Consider the following 11843-nt stretch of genomic DNA (forward strand, 5'->3'; position numbering starts at 1 on the left):
TTGTGTAGACGTAAGTGGCAAATTGGGAGGAACTGCTCAAAAGCAGGTTGAGGGGCACCCGTAACTGTTATGATTTGACAGTTATGTTTCAGGGCTAGGAAAAGGCCATAGAAAGGTTGGTGCACTCCTCTTCCAGACCAGCATTGAGGAAACGCCCTGGGTGCTTCAAATAGATAATAGTTCAACTTATGGAGATGAGCGCCGGTCATTTGATCCTCCTGGTTGTGTCTGACAAGCCAGTAACCGACATTGAATCGTTACTACTAGTAAGACGCCTCAGGGCGACAAGCGACCTCGCCCTAAAGGTTGAGGTCGTGCCACAGTGATGTGGACATCAGGGATGTGGACATCAGGGATCTCCATATATGGGCATAAAAGGGATTTGTTCCAATGGAATCACAGGGATCTCCTTATCTCCATATATGGGCATAAAAGGGATTGTTCCCCGGCATCACATCAGGGAACTCCATATATGGGCATAAAAGGGATTCTGTTAATGTGACATCACAGTGAAGCTAGAGCATGATGTCAGAGCGGCAAACCTATTCAAGTAGTAACCGCTGCAACCTGCAGGATGGTCTGCAGACCAGGTCAAACTCCCTACTGCTCCAAGTGGCAGCCTTCGGAACTGACGGCCAGTCAGTAGAAGCACATAGGAAAGGAAATTATCATTGTGTAATATACTATAGGCTACTTTATTTATTCTATACTTACAGTAGCCTATATTAAAACTGGTTTGTTGGGATCTGGCCTGTTGTCCTCTTTTACAGTCCTCAGTCCTTTACACCATGTTGACAAAGTGACAAGTCATTTTCAAAGGAGCCGGTGACATGAAGCTGCTAAGAAGACGCTCAACACTTGTTGCTGTCGTTATCCTTGAACACAACCTGTCATGGCATCCATATTTGTTGATATATGGTTGCTATGGTTACATATATGTTGATATGAGATTATGGTTGCTAGCATTGCTAATCAGGGAACAATCTGACATCATAGACCTCCACTTTTGGGCGAGACGACCAGCCAGGAACTCTATATATGGGCATGGCTGATTCTTAGTGACATCATAGTGATGATGAGAGCGTCAGCCGTTCGGCTTATAAAACCTGATTCAGAAAGGAATGGTTTTGCATACAGAGCCTTAACAATCCCTCCAACGCCAACAGGAGTAACTACTCCACCAGAGACCAGGCAGACATCTTTTTGTCAAGTTCTTGCCATACGCCCCTGCAGCAGAAGTTTTGTTTTCCAACCTGACTTTATTTGAGTTTAACCATGGCAGAGGAGATCTCTCAATCCTGGTCAAACAATAAGGATGATTATGTTCTCAGTGATGTGATAGGGAGTGGTTCCTCGGCTGTGGTCCAGGCCGCGTACTGTGAGCCCAGAAAGGAGCATGTGGCCATCAAGCGCATCAACCTGGAAAGGTATCAGACCAGCATGGAGGAGCTTCTTAGGGAGAGCCAAGCTTTGAGACAGTGCCACCATCGAAACATCGTCCCTTACTACACCTCCTTTGTGGTTAAGGATGAGCTCTGGGTGGTGATGAAGCTACTCAAAGGTGGCTCTGTGTTTGACATGATCAAGCATACTATGTCGCACGGTGAACACAAGGGTGGCGTGTTGGATGAAGCCTGCATCGCCACCATCCTCAGAGAGGTGTTGGAAGGGCTTCAATACCTACACAAAAACGGACAGATTCACAGGGACCTGAAGGCCTGTAATATTCTCCTTGGCGACGACGGCTCCGTGCAAATTGCAGACTTTGGTGTGAGCGCCTTAGTGGATGGTGGAGGAGACGTGACCAGAAATGTTCGAAACACACTTGTAGGTACGCCGCACTTTATTGCCCCAGAGGTCATCGAGCAGGTACGGGGTTACAACTTCAAGGCTGACATATGGAGTTTTGGTATAACGGCCATCGAACTCGCCACCGGAACCGTGCCGTATCACACGTACTCACCCATGAAGGTGCTGCTGCTGATCCTAAAGAATGACCCTCCCTGCCTGGAGACGGGCTTAAAAGACAAGAAGGTGGTGGAGAGATATGGCAAGTCCTTCAGGGAGATGATCACCCTGTGTTTACAGAAAGACCCAGCGAATAGGCCGACTGCTGCCGAATTGTTAAAGCACAAATTCTTCACAAAGTATGCCAAGAACAATCAATACTTGGTGAAGACTCTTCTTCAGAAGGGACCGACGATGTTGGATCGATCCAAAAAGGTGCGCCGCGTACCCGGCTCCAGCGGTCGACTCCACAAGACCGAGGACGGAGAATGGGAGTGGAGCGACCATGAGCTGGACGAGGAGAGTGAAGAGGGGAAGACAGCGGTGGCAGCTCAGCGATCACGCAGGGTGAAGGACGGATCCCAGAATTTGGAGATTTCCCTGCCTACAGTTGGCACCCCGTGTCCTCAACCATCTGTTCCAGCCCAGGAGAGCACTGTGAATGCCGAAGAGACAGGTGAAAAGGCTATACCAGCGGCCCCTGCAAATACAGCAAGTCCCTCACATGGACCCCCAGCTGCACAGGACCTGATAGCATCAAGCATCAATGACGTCCCCATCAGCTTGGTGATGAAGCTGAGGGATGTGAATAAGGAACTCAGCAACATCAACTTTGATTTTGTTTCTGGCAGAGACTCAGCTAATGGGGTGGCTCAGGAGTTGGTCTCAGAAGGTCTGATTGATGGTGCAGACTTGGTCATTGTTGCTGCCAATTTACAGAAGATTGTTGATGATCCTCAGCACAACAGAAGTGTTACCTTCAAACTGGCATCAGGCTTAGATGAGAACGAAATTCCTGATAATGTCAACCTCGTGGGATTCGCCAAGCTCAGCATCAGCTAGTCAGACATAGCCTGGCTTAGCCAGACTATATACTGCAGCTAACTAACTGCAGTATCATCCAGCACCTATGGCCTATGTCACACTTAATTTGAACCTACTATGATACTAGTCTAAGAAGGATAATGAAACTTTTGTTTGTTTTAAAATGATTTCTTTTACCAGCATCATGTTAGTATTTTATTGTACAGGTAGGTTGATCCATCTTTATGCCTGCATGAGCTGGCCAGACATCTCTAAACTTCGGTACGGAATTGTAGTGTGGGATTCTTCATCTTGTTCTTGTAGTCTTCATCAAAGTGTTCATTCTGGGCCACAGTGAAATGGTTCTTCCAGTCACCAGCCTTTCCTGGAACATCAAGGTTCATGGTGTTCTTTATTAGTATTATTTTATGTCTTGTGTGCAGGTACATAAGAGTAAAATGTACTTGCTATTTTACTGCTATAGTTCTTCACAACATTGTAACGGCAGCATCATCATTAATAACGACTGGCCATCTGGCCAGTGATGTATATCGGACCAGTTACACATTATGGAGATCCATGTACTGTATATAGTACATCCCTTTTATGCCCATGCATGGAGATCCCTGTCTTCCTCCATATATGGGCATTCCCATATGAAGTCCTGTTAGATAATGGGCTTAATATTGATGACATCAGGGATCTCCATACATGGGCATAAAAGGGATTCTGTTAGAGTGGTTCCCATGACATCACAACATACAATATCTTTTATGCCCATACATGGAGATCTGAACCAGCCACACAGATATGGGCCATGTCTTGGCCATCTGGCCAGTGATATATATGTTACAGTATGTTCAAGAAACCAGTAAAAGTTGTCAAGGAGCACTCGTTTTGACGTTCACCACACACTAATCACCACCAGATGGCGACGTCAGCCACTGCTCTGCCATTCACCAGAGTGTATATAAGAGAGTTACGTCACGCTTTGAACTCGCCGCAGACCGGAAGTGTTTACTCTTTATTTACTAGCCTAGCCTAGCCTAGCCTAGCCTAGCCTAGCCATTAGCTCCATTGTAGTCACTTGGACAGGGCGTTTAACGTGCGCTTGCCCAGGCCTTACGGCCTGGGCATAAATATAACGATTGCATTCACCACGGCTTCGTAACTCGCGCGGCCGGCCTGGCCCGCTCTTCGCGGCCACTCGCGCCTGCGGCGCTCGGGGGCGAAGAGCAGGACCAAGGTCCGCTGGCCTTCGCGCCGCTTGGGGCTTCGTGGACCCAGGGGGGCCTCGTAACTCGTTTGGGCTTCGTGGATACAGGGGGGCTTCGGTAGCCGCTCGCAGTGTCGTGGACAATAGAGCGGCGCACCGCCTGGAGTACGTTGTTGAGGCGACCGCTTGCTCCGCCCCGTGCCGCACCACGAGTGCTCCGCGTCTCGAATGTGCTGTTTCTCTAATATACTATGACATATATATCGATGACATCAGGGATCTTCATATATGGGCATAAAAGGCATTCTGGGGATCACCCATATACGGACTTTTACATGGGTGATGTCACTTGTGATGTCACAGTGATTTGTCAAGGGAACCAACCCATAGACTGTAAAAATGTGTACACGGAGACAAGCTGTGACATTTCTCATGGTAAACTGCGACCAATCTGACTGATATGCCCATATAGGCCTATGGAGGTGACTGATTTGTTTGCTGATGCCATGATGACACATTTAGACAACACACTCCATATTTGGGTGTACCCGTAGCTGCACTGGGAACTCGATGGTCCGCCAGCTGGCCGGCCTGCTGAATATGGGGCTGTTAAGTATGACATCATTTTTTAGGCAGAGGAGCATTTCTGCCCCCAGTTTCCGTGAATCTTTTTACTATTTTTACTATTTACACATTTTTCTTCTCTTTGTTATTGAAAGGAAAGTGTTAGAATTATACTTTAGTCGTTATTTTTGTCTCGGATCTGTTGAAAATAGCGAGGGACAGAAAAAGCTCTGGGGGCAGATTCTCCTCTGCCTACAAAATGATGTCACAGCTTAAAAGCCCCATAGGAGGGACAATTAAAATCAGAGGAGCTCGGCTGTATCATAACTGTAGTAGAAATGTACTAATTATCTCCTCTATTATAGTATATAATAATTCACCTTTCCGCATGAAGGGAGATACTTTGAAATCCATAACGGAGTCAGTCGAATAGTTGGTCATTTTGTTGTTCTTCATATTGTCAAACTGCACGTCTGCTCTGATTCTCTCCTTCTCTTCGGCTGATGGAGACAAACCAAGAAAGGAGCACAGTCTGTCTATCTCTAGTCCAGTGTCCTGTAAGCACAAACAGTGATCAGAGAGAATCTTGTTTCTGTTGGCTAGTGGGGAGAATCTTAGTATCATCTCAAAATTCTGAATTAACCACTTAAACCCTACGTATATACTTATTTTGACTGGTTTCCCCAGGGGTCTATAGCATACATGGGCAACTGGCGGCCCGGGGGCCACATGCGGCCCCCACCTTCACTTCCACTTCCAAATTCCAAACATGACCTGCAATAATTCCGTCAGTCAATATTAGTAGCTTAATGACTAGTATAGTAGTATTAAAATGTATTTTTTTATGTCCAATGTATTTGTATTTCGGTTCATAAAGTTAACATGACTACATAACTAAATGCATTTGATAATAGATAAAAATGTTACATTTCAGGATTCCAATTTCAAAAACAACAAAAAATAATTCAGGATTCCAATTCAAAAGAAGCAAAATTAGCCGATCTACAAGCTCAAAACGCATCGCTGCGCGATGCGTTTTGAGCTTGTAGATCTGCTATTTTTGCTTCTTTTGTATTAGATACTAGAATGACAAAGTAGGATGTAGCAATATGCAATGTGGCCCTCTGGAGTGAAGGTGGAAATATAGTGGCCCTCGCCATCATCAAAGTTGCCCACCCCTGGTCTATAGTATATACTAGACCCCCTCAATTTTTACCTCTACACTAATTGGCGTTACCAAAGGCTGATCTACAATCAGATAGATTGGCTATTTCCACCGAATGTTCACCCCAGAATAAGGAAGCTATGGTTCATGTGGTTCAACTCAAACACATGCGCACCTCAATCAGATCTTCATAGAACATGTAGTGGAGTTTAGAGTGAGCCCACCAGCCAGTTACATGGTCATACCAAGATCCCCACACCACTGAAACCATAGAACAACAAATGAATGAACTTCTAGACAAGAAGATATTTGAAATCCATCAAAATGATCCCCCCTATAAACTGGCTGTTTCTATTACTTTTATTTCATACTCACGCTTTCCGTCCATGAATCTCTGAAGATAGCTGCTCCAGTCTTCTGGCTCTGGCTGGGTCATGTTCATGCGATCAAAGTGGAAATAGGACACTGCATTGTCTTTGGCATTACGAGCCACGTAGACAACCTATTCAAAGAAATCACTGAAATGACTCAACAGGCAAGCTTGCTAATAAATAATAATAATAACTAGACCAATTTAATCCCTTGGGGGAAATTGAGTTTTCAGCTTCTCCCAGCTGAGTGCTGCCCACAGAAGGGCGCAGCTGAGCAGGGACATGCTGGGCCCCTGATTCAGCCCGGGAAAAAGAGTTGGAGAGGCCCTCATTGCGCGCTATAGAGAGAGATCTCTCTCCATAGCGCTGCTGCTACTCACAAGATTTGTCATTTCAGATCATGACAAGTGACAAGCCAGTGGGCCTCAATTACATGAGTTATATTTCGTTGTTGTCGGGTGGAAACCTTGTAGGTCCAAAACCGTTTGTTTTGTATTTATCATTTTAAAGATGATTTAAACTAGTGAAAACAGCCGATCTACAAGCACACAACGCCTCGCACCGCGAGGCGTTGTGTGCTTGTAGATCTGCTGTTTTCACTACTTTTGTGCGACAGCCTTGTTTGATGAAGCAGGGATTTGCTTTGCGAAAAAAATTACACATTTGAAACTTGTAGATACGAGGTTTCTGCCCGACAGTGATGATTTACTTTGTTGGCCGCCCAGCCCCCAAAATGGAACGAAGGCAGACATTTTATTTTTATTTCTTTCCCTAATGGCCAGCCTGGACCGGCCGGGAATGGCCAGCACGTCCCTGCAGCTGAGGGAGCAGTTAGTTGTCTTGATTTGACAGGGCTCGAACAAACTCTGGGACCAACTGCTCCCAGGACAAAGGAAGAGCAATGTAATTTAATAGTTCAACTGTGACTGTGTTAACAAAGACATGCAAAGAAAAAACACTGAACCGATGATTGATGTGTGTGGATATACATGCGTGTCCAAGATTCAATAACTCCCTTACTACTTCCTCTGTGTATTTGATTAGATTGTACTGCATGTCAAAGTAATGGAGTTATAAGTTGATTTAAACATGTGTATAACATATATCGTCACTGTCGGGCAGAAACCATTTTTTTCATTAAGTAAAGCCCTGCTTCATCATACAAGACTGTCGCACAAAACTAGTGAAAATAGCAGATCTACAAGCACACAACACCTCACGGTGTGAGGTGTAATGTGCTTGTAGATTGGCTATTTTTAAAATGATAAATACAAAACGAACGGTTTTGGACATACAAGGTTTCCACCCGACAACAACAATACGATATGCTACCCTGCAGCCTTGCTCCCAGAAGGACTTTGGCACCAACTGGACTGGAAGATGGGTTTTGATGAGACGAGGAGAGGTGGTCAGTTTATCTGCCAGTTCTGTCCCTGTATGGAGGAATAAAGGTGAGCTCTGCAGGATGCTGTCAGCGGGAGTTTTACATCAACAACTTTAATATTACATTTATTTATTTTCTGTTTGCAATGTAACATATCGTCACTGTCGGCTCGTACCTCGTTTCAAATTTGTACATTTATTCGCAAAGTAAAGCACTGCTTCATCATACAAGGCCATTGCACAAAAGTAGTGAAAACAGCTGATCTACAAGCACTTATAGATCGGCTGTTTTCACTAGTTTAAATCATTTTAAAATTTTTAAATACAAAACAAACGGTTTTGGACATACAAGGTTTCCACCCGACAACAACGATATGTCTGAAGGTATGCTGCTATGTGTCTTGTTTTATCCGAAAACCTTGAAAAGACTCTCAATGAAATGTTTTTAATGATTGATCGTAACTGGATCATACTCTATGCCAATTTCCAAACTAATTACCTTTAATGAACTTTAGAATCAGTTTCTGCCTTGTTTAGAAGTTAATGATACTGGTTGACCATGTATTGAAAGTGTAACATAATAATGCTACAAAGAATGTTATACCTTCAGACATTTATGAGGATGAACTTACAACTAATAAAAACTCCAACCAATGAGAAGCATGTATGCGTTTATATTATGATAATGGAATTGAAGCAAGGCACTATCATTTTGCAGCATGCAGATAGTGAGACTGGGGTTCCTGATCAAACCTGGAGGATAAGGAGGATACATGACCTCCAGGAAAGGTACTCTGTCATAGATAGGGATGGACGTCTGACGCTCTAAATTTGTCCGGCCAAAATACAGAAGGTCTAGAATATAAGAGACCCATGTGGTGCCTGAGAGACAAGAGAGAGAAATAGAGAGCGAGAGAGAGTCACTGCACAGAGAGAGGGAAGGGTGACAAAAATCCTTAAATCCTGAGTCATCGCAAACATGATCCTTTTCATCTGAAAACTCTTGAGTATCTCTTTCACACACTCGCCTGCTTTAGGATATGTCACAATGAGGATGTCATCTGGTCTGGCCTGAAAGTTTTCAACATTCTCCCAGTTGTCTGTGAAATAGTTGATCATAGAGACTCCACGAAAGTCAAACAATTTTGGTCGAGGACGTGCCTCCTTCTGAAACAGAAACATGACATAATGACCAGGACAATAATGAGAGGTCTAAATGAGCATTTTTTTTAGAAGAAAATGAATGTTTGGGAAGTGGGCTTTTCATTGTCTCGTTAAAGGACAACTTTGTTTTTTTACAACAAGGGTTCATATTTTAGATTGTAATTAGAGAAAAGAAAAAGTTAGTGTTAAAATGTTTTCATTTGCTTCGTTCTATTGTTTTTTCGTGTTTACCGTGCTAAAATGTGGGGCATGCGTACGTATGGGGGCATGCATACAAGTGGCTAAATATGTCTTTTTAGACACAATAAGCCAGCAGTTTCTTTATTGCTATTTACAGTAACACTTCTAGCCCCCATAAGTCACATCCAAATGATCCAACCATGAAAGGTTGTGTTTTATCTTGGGAATGGGCTTATTCTGTGTAAAATTACATATTTAGCCACTTGTACGCATGCCCCCAACCACTGAAATAAGAATCTCTAAAACAATAGAAAGAAGTAAATGAAATCAATTTAACACTCATCTTTTATATTCTTTAATTACAATCTAAAATATGAACTCTTGTTGTAAAGTTGTCCTTTAAGGCAGAGAGCATTCTGATAACAGAGTGTAAATTAATGTGAACAAGCCCGTATGGCATAGATTCAAGGAACATTCAAGGAAAGGCAAATGTGTTTTTATAGCACATGCACCAAGGCAATTCAAAATGCACAAGACATAAAATTCATTATAGCCTTAAAAAAACTGAGACATGAAATAAAATACCATTGCACACTATCAGCAATAAACCTGTCCTTGTTAGGAGTATTGCATTGCATAGAAACAGTACTTAGTATTCTTTCTTCAATAACTCCTTGCAAAACTAACAGACTAGGCAAAGACAATTGCGCAAAATAGATAACATTAGTAACAGACTACCTTGTCCACAGCAAGTGACATGCTGACAATTCAGTAATGTGTCCTTGTATCTGAAGTGATTTCCTTCTCTGTTCTCTGCCACCGCTCTCTCATGTCTGGCTGTACCACATTCTTTTCCTTCCTCTTGTCATGTTATTATTGTAAGCTCTGGATGACCCCTCTCTCTCTCCCCTCTCTCTCTCTCTCTCTCTCTCTCTCTCTCTCTCTCTCTCTCTCTCTCTCTCTGTGTGTCACTCTTCTGTAGACCAGGGGTTTTCAAAGTGGGTGACGGGGCACCCTGGGGTGCCGTGATGGCAGTCCAGGGGTGCCGCGAGATCATTTGATAATATTTGGACACTTGAAAAAATATTTAGTATCATTTTAAACTTGAAGTACAAGTTATTGTCACTCAGTTCTAACCAAAATAACTATTATCTCAACGTTTTCCTCGCAACATAATCACTGTCGGGTAGAAACCTTGTATCTCCGATTTTCAAATGTGTACGTCTTTTGGTAAAGCAAAGCCATGCTTCATCATACAAGACTGTCGCACAAAACTAGTGAAAACAGCCGATCTACAAGCACACAACGCAAGGCGTTGTTTTATAGATGATGAATACAAACCGGTTTTGGACATACAAGGTTTCCACCCGACGACGACGACGATATGCTATAACTATAAGGTGCTGGGAGTGAAAATTATAATGTAGGGGTGCCTCGGATTAAAAAAATATTTATGGGGTGCCCTGAGACAAAAATGTTTGGGAACCCCTGCTGTAGAAGCCCACCTCCCTCGCCTTTCAAACAATAAGGTTCAACTTGTATTCATCAGATGCACATTCGCTGCAGTGTCCAGGTACAGGACAAACAAGAGATCAACATAAATAAAATATCAAATTCATAACCATCAAAACTTCCAAACTCATGTTTACCTCTGTGTCTGTGCTTGCGTTCTATACCACAGGTGTGTCTGTCTGTCTTTTCAAGAAGATGCTGTTACTCTGATGTTCAACAAACCCAGATGACAGATGTGTGCAAGAGTTTTTTCACTCATCTGGATTATTATTATTTATTTATTTAAGATTTGTTTTGGGGCTTTTATGCCTTTATTGAATAGGACAGTAGACTGACAGGAAATTGGGGGAGAGACGGGGAGTGACAAAGGTCGTCCAGATCGGGAATCGAACCGGCGACGCCATCAAGCATCAATACCTATGTGGCAATGCCTAGGTGGTATGCGCCCGGACCAGAAGGCCAGAGGGTGCCCCAGAACCTCACAATGCTTTATGAGCTATTCGTCACAACAAAGACCACTATTTGGGAGATGGGAGGAAATTGAGTCATGCATTGTATGATGAGAAACACATGGCTCCTTCTGAGTGTCTGTGAGGGTGTAGCCTGTATACTTTCTGGAGGAGGCTAGACTTAGCCCCATTCCCCATACAATATGCTAGGGCATTCACCAAATATTCGAATATTCGAATATCAAAGTCACTATTCGACATTGTTCACCGAAATCGAATATTCGCTTATTATTTGTTTTATTGTTTTGTCTTTAAAAATACTGTATATATATTTCTTCATGGTTTATAACGCTTGGCTATAGGAAGTCATAAGAACCCTGACAAGCACTTGGAATTGTAGGTATTACATTTAATGTGACTCGGTTCCACAGATAAATATTGTGAAAATAGCTGATCTACATGCTCACAACCACTCGCAACGGCTATTTTCACAATGTTCGCCTCTTGCTTACTTAATATTTGACAGTTTGGCCAGTCCTGTCGAATATTCGACTATTCGAATACTTTGAGGTCGAATAATTAGAATACAAAAAACTGCTATTCCTGAATGCCCTAGTATATGCACTGATCTCGATTCTGGTCCATACGTGCCATACTTACCAATATAAGGATCAGTCCCTGTGTTGGGGGGATATGGAAACAGAATAGGAGGAATGATGGTGTATATCTCACCTGTTCTTTAGGTCAGTGGTTGTCAAAACCTTTCATGTCAAGGACACCCAAATTGATGTTTATTTGGCGGCGGACCTCCATCTGAAGACAGGGACTACTACCATACAGGATTTGTGTTGTTAACATTTTACAAAAATTGTTTTAATTGGTTTAAATTTTAAATAAAGCATCTGCTATTTTCAAATATCCAATGTATATTATTGGGTTAAAGTGATTAAACTGATTTTGATATTATTTTTAACACATTTTGATGGGGACCCACTGGACCCACTATGACATACATGGGCAACTGGCGG

General features: G+C 43.0%; 2 protein-coding genes across 2 annotated transcripts; one reads left to right on the plus strand and one right to left on the minus strand.

Moving 5' to 3' along the window:
* Nucleotides 1–1275: 1275 nt before the first annotated feature.
* Nucleotides 1276–2850, plus strand: LOC308291980 (serine/threonine-protein kinase OSR1-like; the record flags this gene model as incomplete). Its single annotated transcript, XM_080734162.1, has 1 exon — nucleotides 1276–2850. The coding sequence occupies one exon, from the start codon at nucleotides 1276–1278 to the stop codon at nucleotides 2848–2850; it is 1575 nt and encodes a 524-aa protein (XP_080590288.1).
* A 233-nt stretch (nucleotides 2851–3083) lies between these two features.
* LOC308291047 (cytosolic sulfotransferase 1-like) lies at nucleotides 3084–9613 on the minus strand (the record flags this gene model as incomplete). Its single annotated transcript, XM_080732963.1, has 8 exons — nucleotides 3084–3196; nucleotides 4972–5146; nucleotides 5932–6017; nucleotides 6132–6258; nucleotides 7460–7595; nucleotides 8284–8392; nucleotides 8533–8677; nucleotides 9593–9613. The coding sequence occupies 8 exons, from the start codon at nucleotides 9611–9613 to the stop codon at nucleotides 3084–3086; spliced, it is 912 nt and encodes a 303-aa protein (XP_080589089.1).
* Between the last annotated feature and the right edge of the window lie 2230 nt (nucleotides 9614–11843).

Source organism: Nannobrachium achirus, assembly GCF_963921795.1.
Source record: "Nannobrachium achirus genome assembly, chromosome: 9".
Lineage (NCBI taxonomy): Eukaryota > Metazoa > Chordata > Actinopteri > Myctophiformes > Myctophidae > Nannobrachium > Nannobrachium achirus.